Below are 17,739 nucleotides of genomic sequence, written 5' to 3' on the forward strand. Positions count from 1 at the left end.
GCCCCATCCCCAGCATCATCCCCAGCATCAGCCCCATCCCCAGCATCAGCCCCAGCATCAGCCCCAGCCCATCCAGCAGTACCCACCACAGCCCCAGCATCCACCAATGCAGCCCCAGACACCAACCCAGCCACAACACCCCTACCTGCCTCCCCAGCTTCAGTCTCCTCAACAGGCACCGCCAGTACAGTTGCCTCAGCAGCGTCCACCACAAACACCACCGTCTCCACAGCAACAACAACAGCCACATACCGTCAGCAACAACAACCACATGCCCCCACAGCAGCAGCAGCAGGAGTTTGCTCCTCCACCCCCGCCTCCCCCTCCGCCGCCGCCTCCCCTTCCTCCCCCACCTCCAGTTCAGACAGTGTCGCACCACTCTCCGGCCCCCACCATGTACAAGTACAGCACCATCACCAGGCTGCAGAACCAGAAGGCCTCCCAGGCTGCCAATCACCACAAGCTGCCCATGCACCTCCACGCAACAGCTCAGCAAGTTCTTCCCCCGATTCCAACACCACCTGCCGCACAGGTCAAACCCAATGTCAACCACATTGCGGCAAGGACTAATGTCCCACCTCCCCCTCCACCTCCTCCTCCCCCTCCACCATCCATGCCAACCCCTGGGTCAGCCATGGCTGTGTTGAAGCTGGGACCTCCCAGCCCAGCTGCCCCACCTGCCTTCATTCCTCCTCCCCCAGCACCTCCACAGATCAACGGAGTGGCATTCCCTCCACCTCCGCCACCTCCACCGCCTCCCGCGCTGGCTCACATGACCCAGCCTGTTTACTCCACCGGGCTGAAGCAGGCGCTGAAGGAAAGGTTTCCCAGCCCGCCACGGGACCTCCTCTCTCCAAACGGAAGCCTTGAGGAGTCCCCACCGCCTGCTCCAGCTCCATCACCCCCACCTCCTCCTCCTCCACCTCCGCCGCCACCTCCTCCTCCTCCCCAGCAGTTCCCAGTGCCGTGCCAGTTTCCGCCTCCTCCTGCTCCGCCACCTGCGCCACCCAAAACCTTCACCCCAGGCTTTGTCCCTCACACCACCCCCAAACCTGTGTCACCCGTCTCCCCATTCCCTCCTGCGCCACCTCCTGCTGCCCTGGCTGGCCCGACACCGCCACCACCTCCACCCCCTCCTCCACCTGCACCCTTCAAGAAGCAGTTCAGCCTCCAGACAGGCCACAGCTCCAGCCATCCACCTCCAACTCTGCCAAAGCAGCACAGCCTGTCCAAGCAAGCGCCCATCAGCACGGGAGGCCCTCCGACCATGTCACTGGTGAAGCAACTGGCAAGCCAGTTTCCTGGAGGTTCATCCCAAGGAGCCAATCACACGGAGAGCCCCAAAGCCCCCCTCTCCCCACCTGCAGTCAAGACCAAACCAAAATGGCAGCCTGGTGGTGGCCAGCAGCTGCAGTCTCCAGAGTTCCCCCCTCCACCTCCAGACAACAACGCCGGCTTCCCTGCCCCTCCTCCTCCTCCGCCGCCACCTCCCCCGGCTCCTGTCACAGGGCCGACTCCACCTCCACCTCCTCTCCCTCCTGGAAACCTGGGCTCCCCCACACGGAGGTCACCGTCTGGCTCCTTCAGTCTAGGAGGGAAGAAACCTCCTCCCACCCCGCAGAGGAACTCCAGCATCAAGTTCAACTCCTCGGCTTCCTATGAGGAGTCCAGGAGGAACTTGCTCAGTAAGTTTGCTCCCCAGAACAGCACCCCTCCTTCCTCCCCGTGTCCCGCCTCCTCATCCACTGGATCTCCCTCTAAGGACCCCGCAACTGGACCCCCTGCTCCCCCTAAACCAGGCAAGCTCAACCTGTCCAACCTGCCTCTGGCACTCCAGGCCAAAGTTAGCCAGGCGAAGCAATCCGGTGGCGACTTCCCTTCGCCACCACCTGAGTGCGCCTACTTCCCACCTCCTCCCCCAGCTTCAGAGCTCTTCCCGCCTCCTCCACCTCCTGGTGGTGACGCCCATAGCGGAGGACCTCCTAGGGTAGCCGTAGTCAACCCACAGCCCCAGGCACCTCCTCCTCCTCCGCCTGTCCCCCTTGTGAGCAACTTAACATGGGGGAAGAGCTCGCTGAAAAAGACTCCTCCACCCACACTGGGACGGCGTAGCAACACCACCCCGGAGCCCCCTCCAGTCTCCTCACCTCCACCCACGTCCCCAAAGGGCAGCTCAGGCCAGCCCAACTTCCTGGAGGACCTCAACCGGACACTGAAGCGAAAGTCAGTGGGTCGCCAAGGTTCTCTCAACTCAGCTGGCCTCACGGGCAAGCTGGACCCCGCGGGGACTATGGACGACATGGCGCTTCCTCCGCCGCCCCCTGAGCTGCTCCTGGACCAAGGGAAGCAAAGCAACGGAGGAAACGGTGGCTACATGTCCGGAAACATCTCAGGCTATGCAACGCTACGACGGGGACCCCCGCCTGCACCACCAAAACGGGGGGACGCCACCAAACTGACTGGAGAGTGTTGAACTCGGATGAACAGACAATGAGAGAATATATGAGAGTGAACACGGGAGCGAGGTTCCTCAACTTCTTCTGTCTTCGACCATGTATATACTAAATCCCAAACCAGACCATGATCAATTAGTGTTTGATTACTGATTTTTAATTGGCTTGGCTTTCTGGATCTGTGGGGTTTATAATATTGGGACAATTAAGACTGGAGCAGGTAAGTTTGAGGTCGCAGAGAAGCACAATATTTTCTGCGATCGTCTAAACTCTCTGGAAGACTTTGCATCGCCCTGTATGCTAAACCCCACCCGTCCGGTACACCCCGAGCACATTTAAACAAACACTAATAAGAACTGTGCAAATATTACTGGATCCAGGTCTGAGCCAAACCGTGTATCCGCTTCTTTGCCATAAGTTTGTGCCACGTACTGGAGACGAAAAAAAACAAAACACCAACCACATCAGGATCTTTGGTACTGCATGGACCTCTGGAGCTGTAAAACATGAAGCTGTTATTTTTTTTTTTGTGTGTGTGCATGAGCGAGAGAGAGAGAGCATACATGCATCGTGTACATGCATGCATGTATGTATGAACACATGGCGGTGAAGCAGTTAAGGGAAGGCCTTCGCGGAGCGGGGATGGTTAGGTTTGCTTTTATATGAAATTATTTAATGATTGATAAATGGAAGGATTTTTTTTTAATCTGTCTTTTAATAGCTGGTCAACAAAGTCTAGAGAGGAACAAAATATTAGGGCACAAAGGAATGTATACGGGAAGGCATATTTGAAAAACTCCAAACATTTCTCGACTGTTTTAACACTTAGAAGGAAGCCTTATTCCCAAAGTCTTGCACAGAAGGTCAAAGCAGAATTTCTTCCAAACGTCCAGCAGAGTCTGGGCTGTGCAACTGGAAATAAAACACACTTTTTATTTAAAGGACTGGGTGGGGGGAGGCCTGTGATGGTGTATCTTCGTAGACTGTGTGTGAGTTCCCAGTTGTTGTTTTTTTGGACCTTCAGTTTGTGTGTCTGTATAGTTGCAGCAGCTGCTCCGTTAACTGTCACGAATCAGGAGGTAGAATGTACAGATCGGATTCAGTCGTCGTCTCGTCCCCCCACAACAAGGTGACCCCAGTTGAAACACACATACAACCAGTCTGGTTAATGTACAAAGCATTGAATCGTGTAGACAATAACAGAAATCATCCCACCGGCATTCAACTTTGTGTGTCTATTGTGCCCTGTTTTGTTTTTTTATGGTGCCATTACTGCTTCAGCCCCTTCCTCAAAGGGATGATCTCTTTTGATTTTGTACCTTTTTACAGAGTGGATCATGAAGGGTTTTTATTTCTAGCAGCAATGCCTTAATTTGCAGGGGTGCTGCCTTGTGTGTCAGGATGGACATATCAACAGTATATCATTCAAACTGGTTCTCAATTGGCCCGAGTGTGGAAAAGTGTGCTGTGAAAATGGGTTACGAAGGCAGTCGCCTCCACACAAGCCTCGTTTTTTTTTTTAAACATGCTTTCTTTTGTCCTACTCAGCCGCAAGCTGGTTGAATCGCCAACTGAAGGCAGTGTACCATTACTTTTAGAATTGTCCTTGAACAGGTTTGCTACAGTACAGTATGTAAGTTATTGATGTGCTGATGTGAACACGTGGGGAGGGGGGGCCCCAAGTGAAATGAAGAAAAAATGGTTGCAGATAAGAGTAAATGTGTCCTCTTTGCATTTAAACTGAAAATCACAATATAAATGTTCAAACCAGAGCTCGGTCTGTGTCGTTTGTTCCAAGATCTGTGTGGATAATTAACTTAATGTAATGGATTTAAGCACCAGGAGGTGCACTCACAGTACAAACCATTAAAATGGGATCAGTATTTGTTGTTCAGTGAACCTTACGCTCCCTCTGGTGGTCTTATCGTGCTCTACACTGAGAAAATCTGTCTTTTATAACCAAATAGAATGATTTAAATGATGGTACTCCAAAAAAAACAAACATTAATCATTAGATAAGTGGTGTAAAAAGGGACAAAAAACATCATGTAAAATGTTATTTTTAATTCAAGTTTGTCATCTGATCAGCACCTAAATGTCTCCAGAGAGCGAGCTCAACTTTCACACCAGGTAGTTGTTGAAAGTGTCTCCTCTGGGCCAGACGTCCGCTGTCCGGCTCTCGAGGAAGCGCTCAGGCTGGGTGGGTGGAGGAGGTGCAGGGACTGTTGAAAGATAGTGAAGCCGTGGTCAGTTACATGGACTGAAAGTGGTGAATGTTCATTTAAATCCGGTTTACCTTTATTTGCAAACGGGATATTGAACTGGTGTCTCCCTCTTGAGAACACCTGTGGAAACATTATTCATACACAGTTGGAAATATTAAAACTCCACTAGTGATAATCGTGTTAATCCATCCTGTGTCCTCCTCCTCACCTCCTCACTGGACTCTGAGCTGGAGCTCCCGTCGTGGCCGCATCTGAGAGAAATCACCTGAGTTGAGGTGGCTGAGGTTCGGACCCGGCTGGAGCAGGAGAAGGACGGCTGAAGTACAGGGAGGGTGAGAGGGTGGTGTTGTTAATATTGCTGCGACATGGCAGAACAGATTGGATCACTCTGTTTCAGGGAACTTGTGCCAATGCAAACAGTGTGTCAACATGTGTCCTACCCAGAACTGAGATATCACAGTGTGCATGTACTTACTGTGAGCTTTTTGTAGCACCAAACTACAACAAACGGTGTTAAGATTTAATTTCATGACATCAGGTGTCTCACCACAAAGAAGCCCGGTCTGAAGGCGCATGTCTGTGGGTCCTTTCTGGACTCCTTTGTACACTCTGTCTCTTTAATGCCAAATATCATAATCAGGTCAACGGTGTTCAGGCCTACGGGAATAACCTGCCAGATGTAATATGTCAGAATCAGCAGAAAATTAACATAATGCAACCTGATATTTCATCTTGAAGTGTGTGTATCCTCACCCTTGTGACAGAGCCTCGAGTCGCCCTGTAAAGATTGCTGGCGGCGTACGCAGAGTTGACCTGTGTCAGAGCTGCTCCGAGGCCCCTGTTTGCCATGGACTCCAGCTCAGCGTTGTACAGCGGGACTCCTGCGAGGTCAAAGTTGTTTTAGAAGAAAAGTCAGTTAATGATCTGAAGTGATCAGCACAGAGAACTCACTTACCTGAGCATCCCAGAGTCTGCAGCAGGCCCAAAAGAAGCACGTATGATTTCATCTTGACTAGCACCAAACGAAACTGTGCTCAATCCTTCATTCACCTCTTCCCTAAATATGCTCAGGGAACACTCCTGTGCACCGCCTCTTACCCTCCATAACCCCTGCTGTCTGTCCCGCTTCCTTTATGCGATTAACCTTTGTTCAGCACTATTGATCCCAGAACGATGTGCCAAATGAAATGAGCACATAATCTGATTCTTCTATTGATGACTTTAATTCATTTAGCAGCTTCTTAAGGCACATTAGGCCTTCACACAATGTGCTAAAATAATAATGATTTTTCACTTTGTTTTTAGAGATATAAAAAGAAAGTGGAAAATATGGAGGTCACAGAGTTGCCAGTGATATAACATTGACTGGTCAGTTTTGATGGATTCTTGTTTAAAATAACAGCTGAAACAATTCGAAAGAATCAATTTGATCATCAGTTTTGATAATACTTTGTCATTTTTAAACTAAAATATCAAGCGGCCACTAGTTTCAGCTTCATTATTTCAGCACAAATGTGAATATTTGCCGTTTTTCTTCATCGTCATTTATCTTCCGGTTTTGTACTGCTGCTCAGACACTTTAATGTAAAGTAGTTACAGGAGCAGATGAGAACCTGTTCGTGGGGGGAAGTGGCTGTGGTTGTTCTAATTTTTATAGACGCGAGTAGAGCAGATCTGTTATTAATGAGGACAGCTTCATGTTTATGTCTCACTCCGGCTCTCGCTTGGATATAACCATGAGCCCTCCTGACCACATGTCAGTGTCCTTGGTGAGGACACGAGCCACAAAAAGGCCAGCCAAATCAAACAGCAGATTATTCAGACTTCCTGCGTGTTGTTTTTTTCCACTGACACTGTGCGTCAGTTTATTTACGGTGATTCCTGGATTTTCCAGACTTCTCTTTAATCAGTGCAACAACTTCGTACTCCCATCACGTGTTTATTACATTCAGCATCAATATCAAAAATACTTCACGTTTGGGCATGAAGAGAATTCTTGTTCTTGTAAACAATAAATATCTTTTTGTTCAGCAACTTTAACTCCCGTTACACCATATTAAATATACATCTTTTGAATTAAAGTGTCACTACTGACGAAGGAATGCATCCTGTAAAAAAAAATTGCAGAATATTTGCAATAACAAGACAGAACTACACACTTTTCTGTTGCTAGATTCAGTCGATCCCCATCCCTACAGTGTAAGTGCATCCAAAAAAAACCACACGGAAGCGTGCCGTCTTCTCATCGTTCAAGTGTCCCCATCAGAGGCTCCATGGCGGCGAGGAAGCAGGCCTCGAACTCCTGATCTGAGAAGCGAGCCACGGACTGACGTGCGTTGCGTCTGATCTGCAGGCGGCTGCCGGGCGTTAGTGCCAGGATCCTGTCCATGGCCTCCGCGTAACTGTCCTCGTCTTCGGCGAGGAAGCCCGTCTGGCCTCCCTCGAAAGGTACCACGATGTCCAGCTTGGGACCGCCGGACTTGTGCGCCAAAATGACCTTCCCTGCTGCCATGCACTCCACAACACCTGGAGGGGGGAAACAAGTAAAAACACACTTTTAATACGATCGAGGAAGTCGTTTTTTAAATGAAATAGTCTAAACGTGACCTCAGACTGATTGATTACCTATTCCAAAGTGTTCGTTCCACATGGTGTGCAGTCCGATGGTGGCTTCCCCCATCTCTCTCTTCAGCTCATCGAAAGGTATGTTCAATTTAAACTCCACCCTGTCTGCCACTCCCAGCTCCTGGCACATCCCCCTCAGCATGAGCACCCTGTCCTCGTCTTGCTGGTTCCTGCATCCGCCAATCATAACCAGCTTCAGTGCCTCCCTACCCCCAGGCCCATCCCTCCTCCTATCCAGCAACTTCTTGAAAGCTCTGATCTGCAGCCGGTGGTCCTTCTCCGGCCTGAACTGCCCGATGGAAACGATCGAGTGGCACTTCTTGTCCCCGTCCTCCTCCAGCGGGACATCCAGGAACCCGCTGACGTCGCAGGGTGGGTAGACCACGCTGGTGCGGTTGGGAGCGCGCCACAGAGACAGGATATGGTCGAGGGTCCAGGAGGAGTTGACCATAACGAGGTCGCTGCAGGAGCCAGCCATGCCGTAGAGCAGGGCGAACATGCAGTAGTAGACCACCTTGAAGGCACTCAGGAACAGACTGTTGGAGACGTAGTCTGGGTTGTTGAACCTAGGACGGCAGTAGTTTGAGTTATTTGAGCGGTTCTAAACACCAATGTTTGAGACAATATGCTTCAGTAAAGAGACAGTGATTACCTGGGGTTCCTCTCTCTCACTACAGACAGCATGTCAGTGCTGATGGTGGGGTAGTGAACGTAACTCCCCACGCTGCAGCCTCCCAGATAGCGAAACAGGGGCAGAGTGAAGGCGTAGCCCATGGAGTCTATGTACAGGTCCGGGACAAACTCCGTCAGAGCCTCCCATCCGAGGAAGATGGAGCCCACGCTCTGTCCCAGCAGGGTGAAGTGAGGAAACAGGCCGGGCTCCACGAGGAGACGGTGCCTCAGGAACACAAAGTCAACCGGGCGGGGGAGCGCGATGTTGAAGCGACGCCGTGCACCGTCCAGAATCTGCTGGCCCGTCACACCCAGGTCCCCTGTGTACACCACGACGTTGATGTCCACGTACCTGTGCACAACATGGGTTAAAGTTTAGCCAGCATGCATGAATACACCACAGGAAGCGCCAAAAAAACAAACGCCAGCCTCACCTGTTCTGCAGAGCCCTGATGGCACACCAGAGCACCCTCTCTCCCCCGCCGCCAGCGTTGCAGTACGGGTGGAAGAAGGCCACGGTGGGACGTCCGTCCATCGCCCGCCGGGCGTTCCTGTTGCTCTGAAGCCAGAGACGCACTGCCAGAACCAGCAGGACCAGAACCGCGACCAGGAGCGCGCACAGGAACAGCAGGGGCAGCAGCAACTTCCACAGCAACCTGAAACACAGAGATGCAACACACTTTATTTCATGATAGACAGATAGACAGATAGATAGATGGATAGACAGATGGATAGACAGACAGACAGACAGACAGACAGACAGACAGACAGACAGATAGATAGATAGATAGATAGATAGATAGATAGATAGACAGACAGATATTGTTACTGCTTAACTAGCGTTACACACGTGTGTAACACATCAATACAGTCATAACAAACCCAGATTTAAAGGAATAATACCCATTGCAACATACACACTACAACACACAGACAGTAGGACTACAAACTGCCTACAAACATGTAGTTTAGACAGTAACTTTGAACATTAATGTTGTTTTTATCCACAAACAGCAGCTAGCTCCACGTTAGCTCGCTGGCTAACCCGACACATCGCTCCAGTGTTCAGCCAGAACCGTCACGGCCGGTTACAGCCTGACAAAAACATCTGATTTATTATAAAAACATATATTTAATATGTTTTTACCTCGTTAGTTCACACAGACAGAGGACCAGCTGATCGTGGCCCGACATCTTGCCAAGACAAGAGGAGCTTCACTTCCGGTTTAGTGACGTGTCGGTCGCGAACGAGCCTTGGCTACGGGTGTCACGTGCATGCTCTTTCCAACCAATCACGTGAGGTTTGACGATTATTATTTTTACTCTGTACCAAAAAACATTTCATTTATTTAATCTCTCTTTTTTTCCAAGTGCTTGTTTTGTTAGGTGCGTGTGTTTAATTTTAAAAAATGAAAAAAAATAATTTAAATGTCGATGCTTTTTAGGCGTTTCTATCTGCAGCAAGTTAGTGCGTTCATTGGGTGGTTTTCAGAGAGTTAGAAGGGATTTTATAAGTGTAAATTCAATTAATTTTTTTATTTATTTAATGGGACCATGTACAGTATTAAACATAAACATCTGATGTACTGCACCAGAGTTAGCTCACAGCTACTTTTCCTCTGTAGTCCCTTCAGCAGACACAATTAAAACATATTACAGCACAATAACAAACAGTACAAAGCAAAAAACACACAGGACACATAATACAAAATACAAAGTTACACACAATAGCACATATCATACACCCACAATGTCAGTGGCTACAGAGCTGAGTATCCTTTAGCAGACTTTCTAACTTGGTTTTAAATGCAGCTCTTTATATCGTCAGGTAGGGCGTCCCACTGAGTTGTGGCTGTCACAGAGAAGGCTGATTGCCCAAATGCAGACGACAAAATGTTATGGTACAATCTCGTACAGAGGATATTCTGGAGGATCTAATAGAGCTTACTGAGCGAGTATACACAAAGTCACGTAGTGGAGCAGGGGCCAAACCATTTTAAATTTTACAAACAAGGCACAAATTTGAAAATAATTTAAAAATTTCAAAGCTCAGTAAATTGTATTTTTCCAGTACCCTACAGTGATGGAAATGCACTGGCTTTTTGTCTAGAGTTTTTAGAGTTTGTTTGTATATGGATTCAAAAGGTCTTGTGGTTATTTCTCCAGCCTGCCCCCAACATGTAATATTGGCTACAGGAATTTATTGAAAATTTAATTGATATATGTGTTCAAATACAAATCACAAGTCAAAACAGCATTAAATGTTATGGGTTTATGTAATCACAAGTCAAAACAGCATTAAATGTTATGGGTTTATGTACATTCTGTATAGCCTGGTGTGGTTAGTGTATATGCACTGGCTTTTGAAGACAAATTACATGTGGGACAATAAAGACGGCCTGTCTGTCTGTCTGTCTGTCTGTCTGTCTGTCTGTCTGTCTTATGGCATATTGTGACCTCTGCTACTTATGTATAAAGTTATTTGTAACTAGTGGTAACAAAGAGGGGGAAAAAGAAGAGGAGTCAGATTTTATTCAGGTCACATTTGACATCTGTCACAATCTGACTCCCACACTTACACTAAATTTCATTTGCATCTTTGCATATGAAATAACATAGGCAACATAAGTATCCTACATATTAACTGCATTTGTCCCTTTATTTAGTGTAACTATTTTGTTTTATTTGACATAATTACATAGTAATATGATCAATCAATATATTATAATGTAGCCACATTTGGTCAAGTAATTTTATTATAATTTCTATACATTTAAACAGTGCGCTCCCACGAGGGGGTGCATTTCACGGCAGTGGTGCTTAATACGGCACACGAGGGGGTGCATTTCACGGCAGTGGTGCTTAATACGGCACAACACCTCTATTCCCATCACTAATTGATACCAAACATGTCATGTTATTATACTGGGAAAGTTGTCTTTACCACGAGGTCTCAATGATTTCTTGTAATATTTGCTTTGCTGTCAGACAGCTGTTCATGTTTTCATGTTTTAATCAGTTTTTATTGTTAATGGGTGAACTGGTTGTAATGTGTCTTAAAGAACGAATGCATGAATCCATGAATTCCCAGTTGCCATTGACTGTGAAGGACAAAACATTAATTTAGCATAAACAGTTAATTGCAGAAAGAATTAAATATCTGAATAAATATTATCTTTTTATATTCAGTTGGGATATTATCAGCTACATTCAAACCCTGAGATCATTTTATGTTTCTGTGATGTCATCTTAAATCAGAATAAGACACAGACAGAGGATGTTTCTGTAAAAAGGCCCAAGAACTGTGCAACTACAAAAACTATGAAATATAACAATGTCTGAACTTTGAACTTTTTTTTTTGTTTGTTTTAATTTTTTTTTTTTTTTTGCGTTTTTTTGCGTCCTTGGACGCAGGAGAAAACCCGGAGAACTCGATGTTCTTTAGTTCTCCCTCCTCCTCTTCCACCTCTGTGGTTTCCTCAACCCCAGAAAGTGACGGGTCCTCTTCCAGACAGAAGGTGGTTCTGCTGTCCTGTCTGGAAGATTTCCCTGAGCCTCTCTCTGGGATTCGAGGGCCAGTGCAGGACTGATGGTCGCCTGCTGCTCGCACTGCTTGTCCTCAGCCTGCTTCGGTGGTTCGAGGGCCAGTGCAGGACTGATGGTCTCTTCCTGCTCGCACTGCTTGTCCTCAGTGGCTTCAGCCTCCTTTGGTGGTTGGTTGTCATTATTGTCTGTGATTTTTTGGAGAGCCTCTCTCTCAGCCGTGAACTCAGTGGATAGCTTCAGGCTGAGTGAGATCTGAACACTGAGCTCAGTTTTCAGGTTGTCCAGCTCGCTCTCAAAAATCTTCTTGCTCTCATGGGCATTTTGCTGCAGGACAGTGATCTCCTCTGCCATCTGTTGACGGATGGCTTCCTGCTCAGCCCTCACGTTTTGGGTCATACGGAAGCCCTCTGACACTGAGACTGCATGAGACTTGACTTCCGTTTCAAGCTCACGCTGCAGGGTCTCGGCCTGCTCTCTGACCGTGGTGACTTCGGCTTCATACTTCTGGGTAGTCTCGTGCATCTTGTCCAGTTCCTTCTCTAGAGTCATGTTCTTTTCCTTTTCAGCTTCAATCTCGGCAGAGAACTTGTCCTGACTGAGCTTGTGTGTCTCTTGCAGCTCCTCATAACTTTTCTGCAGGAGTTTCTTCTGCTCAAGCTCCTTCTCAAGGTCAAACCTCAGGGTGTCAGCCTGCTGCTTGACCTCATGGAGTGACACACTCGCCTGCTCCAGTTGTTCTTGGAGAGTCTTGTTCTTGTCTCTCTCTTCCTGGAGTGCCTTGAAGGCTTCTTCGTAGTCAGACTGCACGAGCTGCTTCTGCAAGATCTCATTATCAAGATCCTGCTGAAGGTAAAAGGCTTGCTTTTTGAGCTTGGGGACATCATTTTCATACCTGGCGTTGAGCACTTGGTAAGAAATGTGGAGCCGTTCCAGTTCCTCCTGAAGAAGCTTATTCTTGTTTTGCTCTGCCTGGAACTTTTCCTCATTAATGATGTGAGCCACCTGCAGCTCCTCATAGTCGACCTGCAAGAGTTTCTTTTTCTTCCTCTTGGTGTTGTCGCTGACTTGGTTGGCGATCTTTGCGGTGCTGAGAGTTTCTGGATTGGTGTACTTCTTGAGTCTCTCTAGCTCCTTCCTTGTCTCTTTTTCCTTGTTGATGAACGACTCCTTCAAGGATTTTTGTCTCTTCAGCTGTGCTTTTGTTTCCTCCAACTCTTGGTTGAGTTGGCAGCTGGTCTCACAAAAGCAGCCGCGTACGGTCTGCTCTTCATCGCTCTTCTGGTTACCACTGGGGTTCCCTGGGCGCTGCATTTTCTTTCTTTGGCTGGTAGTCAGTCACAAAGTAATGCTTGTAGGTTGCAGTTGTAGATCTCTGACGAACAGTTGTATTCTGTATCAGTCGTTGTCTCTTTGCAAATTGTCTTTTCTGGCTCTTTCTCACTGTGGTATCACGATTTGAAAGGTCTGAAATGATCTGACTGACTGAAGCGTCGTGGCCTTATATACCGTCCTGATGATGTCACAATGCATGTGCCTTTGATGTGTGGTTTTGCTCTGATCTGTACAGTTCCATTTGTCCCGCCCCTTTTTCTCTGATTTGTTTACATTCTAAGTCACATGGTGTAATTCAAACGTAAACACATGGTTGCACTGCCAATATGGCGGCAGCCAGAGCCACCACACTCTTCAGAAACCTGTAGGTGACGTCGCGGATACGACATCCATTGTATACTGTCTATGGTCTGCCTCAGAGTACGGTGCCAAGATCATTCAGTTATTTACATACACTCTGTAAATCAAAGACACATGAATGAGCAAATAAAAATACAAGTTTATTTCAGAATATATATAGTCAAGAGGTGAGTCATTACTCCCGAGTCATACACAAGATTCGTTCAAATTGAACGATACGTTCACGACCAACACACCTCTATTAGGAGACACAGTTTATGAGCGATTCTTTCGCCTCATAGCCACTGAAATAAGAAGTTGGACTAATTTTTCCACAAGCTAGACATCTTCACAAACGTTATGATACTGAAATGACATTTTCAGACAGATACATAAGGAGAAAATTAACTTTACTGCAACAGCAATAAACTCTCGCGAGATCTGCCACTAATCTCCTCTCTGTATATCAACACTTTGGTGCTTTTAGGTCTTTTTACTGTATCACCAGAGATGCTCTATAAAAACTTAATTAAGACTTAACTAATTTTCTGGACTGTTTTCATTATTTATTTATTTTTACAAACAAGATTTGGAGATGTGTTTTACGCCTTACTTGTGTTTATTTGGCGCCACCTGCAGGTGAGAGTCTGTTACTGCATCAACTTTCCCAGTCCGCACTGATGAAAAGTCACACTGTAAAAAGCTTGTATTAATTTATTCTTCTGTGAATTACACAAACATTTAAACAGAAGCTGCTGAAAACATAATAAATCAACATCACTTATACACTAACCTGCTCCCTCTCAGCCATGATGGCTGATCTATGCCCTCATCTTTCAAAAAAAAGTAATGTTTAACTTCTAAATAAACATTGTTTGAATCAATAATGTCTCCCTATCCCCCGTGTTTTAAGCAAACCGCTGTCATTTACAGTCTTGAGCCCTGACATCATGAAGACTCTTTTGATTTTGTTTGTTTTCATGAATCTCAGGCCGGGACACTGCACAGAAACGCGGTGAGTTGATGACACTTTGATGGAAATGTGTTTTGTTGTTATCCGGGAAATTGTTTTCCACAGAGAAATCAGGTTATGACACACTTATGTAAACACACATCCTCGTGCTGTGTATGTTAGTGTATCTGAGCAGGGTCAATGACTTTTTTAACAAAGACACATTTTTAACTAAACCTCTAAAAAAACCTCTGACACAGTGACATTTGTTTATGATCATGCATCTTTCATGAAGCAACTTTTACTGATGTGTTGTTTTCTTTCTACTCAGTGATCAAATTCTGTCAATCACCCCAAAAACACAAGAGCAAGTGGACATCTTGAAGAATGTGTCCACTCAGTATGAGGTAGAAATGAGCTTTTTCTTCATCTTCAGATCTTTGTTGACCTTCCTGATTAAATCATAACGTGACACATTTTCTCCCAGACCTCCTTGTGGCAGCCTGCTTCACCTCAGTACATCAAGGAAGAGACTCAGGTCCACCTGTACGTTCCTGCAAACAGCTCAGAGACCGTCGTGGATCTGCTAGAGAAACACAACATAACTCATGAGTATGTGTCTGAATCAGCATTATATCCCATTGCAAGCCTGTCGTTTATGGATTTGTTTACTTTACTTTAGGGTGTTACAGGCCAATGCCAACGAGCTGATTGAAATGCAGACAAGGAACGACTCCACAGACCCACGGAGCGGGGCAACGTTTTACGAGAGATATCACGATCTGAATGATGTATGTTTTACATCTTTATCCAGCTTCATAACATTTTGTTGATTCATCCCCACGCTTATTTTCAGGGCTGGATTGAGTGTGTAGAAGTACTGCACTGAGTCACTGTCTCCATTGCAGATCTACTATTGGATGGAAAGGATCATACAGGACAACCCCAGCAAGGTCAAGCTCATTCTCATCGGCTCCTCGTCTGAGAAGCGACCTCTCTATGTTCTGAAGGTGCACTAATCCATCAAAGATACTACATGAATGAATTTATGCGCTCTAGATGAAGCCTATTTAATATCCTGTCCATGTTAATGTCTGATTTCTCTTCCTCAGTTGTCTCTAAATGACAACCCAGACAAAAAAGCAATGTGGATCGACTGCGGGATCCATGCCAGGGAGTGGATCTCTCCTGCTTTCTGCTTATGGTTTGTGCAGCATGTGAGTCCATTTCATCGACATCAGGGTTTAAATTCTGTCCTGTCGGAACATTTTGTTTGTCACTCTCACAGTAAACCCTAAAATCGACATCCTTCCTCTCCGCAGTCTTTATCATTTTACGGGCAGAACCAAGACATCACTTACATCCTGAACAACATGGATGTCTACATCCTGCCCGTTCTGAACCCTGATGGATATGATTACACATGGACAACAGTAAGAACTCACACAAAACAGATCTGGTACCAGATCTGGAAGCGATTTCAGGATTCATGACCTGTCCTGTTTTGTTTTTGTCTCAGAACAGGATGTGGAGGAAGAACCGCTCTGTCAGCAAGAGCAGCGGCTGCATCGGAGTCGACCTCAACAGAAACTTTGATGCCAACTGGTGCAGTAAGTCTTCCTCTCGAGTTACAGCCTGATCCCAGCACACACTGTCCTGTGCTGCAGAACTATTTCAAGTGCAAAGTCTTTGAGAATATGTGTTGCAGTGAAGTTTTATGGGTGCACCAATTACCTTTGCATAGAGATAAAGTATAAGTGTATGATCATACACAAAAGTGTCAGAGCATCTACATGAAGTGATCTTGTTTCCTCCAGCTGAGGGGGCTTCTAATGACCCCTGCACTGAGATCTACTGCGGTGAGTTCCCAGAGTCTGAACCAGAGTCTCAGGCCGTCGCCGACTTCCTGCGCAACCACAAGGATGAGGTTCAGCTCTACTTCAGCATCCATTCCTACTCTCAGATGCTGCTCTTCCCGTACTCCTGCTCAATGGATGAAGCAGAGAACCACAAAGACCTGGTGAGTGGTCCGCTCAGCAACAGATCAATCAAACACTGAGTGCTCTTCTGTTTAATCAATAAGCTCCAGAGTACTTGGAGACTTTATTCTTCATGATGGCTGTCAGTATCCCACTTAACATGTCAGCTCCTGTAACTTTCTGGATGTTTGTGTGAATGCATTCTTTTTCTAAAAGCTTGAGATGACCCGAGAAGCTGCACAGAAAATCAGAAGATATTATAGGAACACGTACAAATATGGTGCTGGATCAAAGACAATATGTAAGTTTCTTAAAGCAAGATTATTTGGACTTGATTCAATCCCCACACAAAATACACATGAGTGTCACTGTCTGTCCTCCAGACTTGGCTCCTGGTGGTTCTGACGACTGGGCGTACAACCTTGGCATCAAATACTCCTTCACTTTTGAGCTCCAGGATGTCGGGCAGTATGGCTTCCTTTTGCCACCATCTCACATTTCCAAGGCCTGCAACGAAGCTCTGATCGCTGTGAAGACCATCGCCCTCAGAGTTATAGAGAAAACACGAGATCTGGCACGTCAGTCTCCTACTTTCTAAGCAGTTTCACCTGACATTAGGGTTGAGAGTTCAATATTTTGTTGTAAATGATGTTTAAAAGATCTATAATCACTGTACACGACATCTGTTTTTGATTTAAGGAGATGTTTTGTGGCATTCCTCTAACATATTATGGATCTATTTTCTTTTGTGTGTATACATATGCATAGGCATACACATGGTGTGGGAAAGATGTCAGTCCTGTTATTGACGGTGTTACATTTGGTTCTCCCCAACAATGTGAGATATAATACAGCAGCTCTATCATTAAAAAAAAAGAAAGAAAAAAGACTTTGCTGTGTGGATGTTTTGTTAATGTTGTTAATAACTGATTCATGTACAGTATTTCTGTCTAGTTGGAACATTTTATTTTGTAGGAGCTTCCTTTACCAGCGCTACGTTAAATAGGTTTTCACCAGTTTACTTTATAACAATTAATAAATAAACAAGAAATGAAGGTTACAATATATTCACTGCTATTACAATATGATGATACAAAATGTCTGGTGAATAGCTCCTGGCGTTGCCGTGGCACATTACATAACATGATAATTTTATATGACATAAGCACGTTAAACTCTTGTTTGTTGTTTTTTATACTGTATTTAAACAAACAATATTTCATGAACAATGACAAACTCAAGGTCGGCTCAAATATCAAATAGCCTAAAAAATGTGAATGCACATCAGCGGCAGATCTGGATCTGTGCTGCTGTATACATTAGTTACGGCGGGTTGCCTGTTTCATGACAGACGCCAGGAGATGCAGCAGTGGGCGTAATAACAGCACATGGAAGCAAATTAATGTTTTAAATTAAATTAAATGCATTTTTAAAGTTAAATAACGTTTATTTTTTAATATAATAGAAAAAATAGAAGAGCCGGCTCCTTATAGTAAGCAGAGCCAAAAGAACCGGCTCTCCAAAAAAGAGCCGGACTTCCCATCACTACAGCAGACTAGTGATGTGTCGGTCGCGAACGATCCGGTTCTAAGAGACTTTCTTAATTAAAAAAGTGG

General features: G+C 45.9%; 4 protein-coding genes across 4 annotated transcripts in view; 2 read left to right on the forward strand and 2 right to left on the reverse strand.

The window, feature by feature from the left end:
- raph1b (Ras association (RalGDS/AF-6) and pleckstrin homology domains 1b) overlaps positions 1-4,225 on the forward strand; it is a 21,125-nt gene extending 16,900 nt beyond the window's left edge. Inside the window, exon 21 of the mRNA XM_027291821.1 lies at positions 14-4,225. Within this exon, the coding sequence (XP_027147622.1) occupies positions 14-2,473 (2,460 nt within the window). The 3' untranslated portion in view covers positions 2,474-4,225. The remainder of the gene's footprint in view (positions 1-13) is intronic.
- A 270-nt stretch (positions 4,226-4,495) lies between these two features.
- On the reverse strand, positions 4,496-5,796 carry spp2 (secreted phosphoprotein 2). The gene is made up of 6 exons (XM_010750218.3): positions 5,634-5,796; positions 5,432-5,559; positions 5,226-5,348; positions 4,887-4,994; positions 4,750-4,798; positions 4,496-4,675 (listed from the first exon to the last, which is right to left on the reverse strand). Exons 1-6 carry the CDS (start codon positions 5,683-5,685, stop codon positions 4,575-4,577), a joined length of 561 nt encoding a protein of 186 aa, XP_010748520.2. The 5' UTR covers positions 5,686-5,796; the 3' UTR covers positions 4,496-4,574.
- Positions 5,797-6,552: 756 nt separating this feature from the next.
- On the reverse strand, positions 6,553-9,252 carry alg11 (ALG11 alpha-1,2-mannosyltransferase). The gene is made up of 5 exons (XM_019272702.2): positions 9,123-9,252; positions 8,410-8,631; positions 7,956-8,327; positions 7,304-7,869; positions 6,553-7,204 (listed from the first exon to the last, which is right to left on the reverse strand). The coding sequence occupies exons 1-5, from the start codon at positions 9,167-9,169 to the stop codon at positions 6,921-6,923; spliced, it is 1,491 nt and encodes a 496-aa protein (XP_019128247.2). The 5' UTR covers positions 9,170-9,252; the 3' UTR covers positions 6,553-6,920.
- A 4,829-nt stretch (positions 9,253-14,081) lies between these two features.
- cpb2 (carboxypeptidase B2 (plasma)) lies at positions 14,082-16,996 on the forward strand. The gene is made up of 11 exons (XM_010753811.3): positions 14,082-14,207; positions 14,476-14,551; positions 14,632-14,756; positions 14,827-14,935; positions 15,053-15,154; positions 15,257-15,361; positions 15,467-15,577; positions 15,664-15,754; positions 15,962-16,164; positions 16,340-16,424; positions 16,507-16,996. The coding sequence occupies exons 1-11, from the start codon at positions 14,143-14,145 to the stop codon at positions 16,719-16,721; spliced, it is 1,287 nt and encodes a 428-aa protein (XP_010752113.2). The 5' UTR covers positions 14,082-14,142; the 3' UTR covers positions 16,722-16,996.
- The last annotated feature ends 743 nt before the right edge of the window (positions 16,997-17,739 follow it).

This window comes from Larimichthys crocea, chromosome XIX (genome assembly GCF_000972845.2).
Source record: "Larimichthys crocea isolate SSNF chromosome XIX, L_crocea_2.0, whole genome shotgun sequence".
Taxonomy (NCBI): domain Eukaryota; kingdom Metazoa; phylum Chordata; class Actinopteri; family Sciaenidae; genus Larimichthys; species Larimichthys crocea.

What these genes read in the sequence shown, in the direction of transcription:
- alg11 (XM_019272702.2), bottom strand. Translation starts at nt 9,169, where the DNA reads ATGTCGGGCCACGATCAGCTGGTCCTCTGTCTGTGTGAACTAACGAG. An exon ending in GTGAGAGAGAGGAACCCCAG is followed by an intron (nt 7,870 to 7,955) that starts GTAATCACTGTC and finishes CTGCCGTCCTAG; the next exon opens with GTTCAACAACCCAGACTACG. An exon ending in GAACGAACACTTTGGAATAG is followed by an intron (nt 7,205 to 7,303) that starts GTAATCAATCAG and finishes TCCCCCCTCCAG; the next exon opens with GTGTTGTGGAGTGCATGGCA.
- spp2 (XM_010750218.3), bottom strand. Translation starts at nt 5,685, where the DNA reads ATGAAATCATACGTGCTTCTTTTGGGCCTGCTGCAGACTCTGGGATGC. An exon ending in CTCGAGGCTCTGTCACAAGG is followed by an intron (nt 5,349 to 5,431) that starts GTGAGGATACAC and finishes TACATCTGGCAG; the next exon opens with GTTATTCCCGTAGGCCTGAA. An exon ending in TATCCCGTTTGCAAATAAAG is followed by an intron (nt 4,676 to 4,749) that starts GTAAACCGGATT and finishes ATCTTTCAACAG; the next exon opens with TCCCTGCACCTCCTCCACCC.
- cpb2 (XM_010753811.3), top strand. Translation starts at nt 14,143, where the DNA reads ATGAAGACTCTTTTGATTTTGTTTGTTTTCATGAATCTCAGGCCGGGA. An exon ending in GACCTCTCTATGTTCTGAAG is followed by an intron (nt 15,155 to 15,256) that starts GTGCACTAATCC and finishes TCTCTTCCTCAG; the next exon opens with TTGTCTCTAAATGACAACCC. An exon ending in ATGATTACACATGGACAACA is followed by an intron (nt 15,578 to 15,663) that starts GTAAGAACTCAC and finishes TTTTTGTCTCAG; the next exon opens with AACAGGATGTGGAGGAAGAA.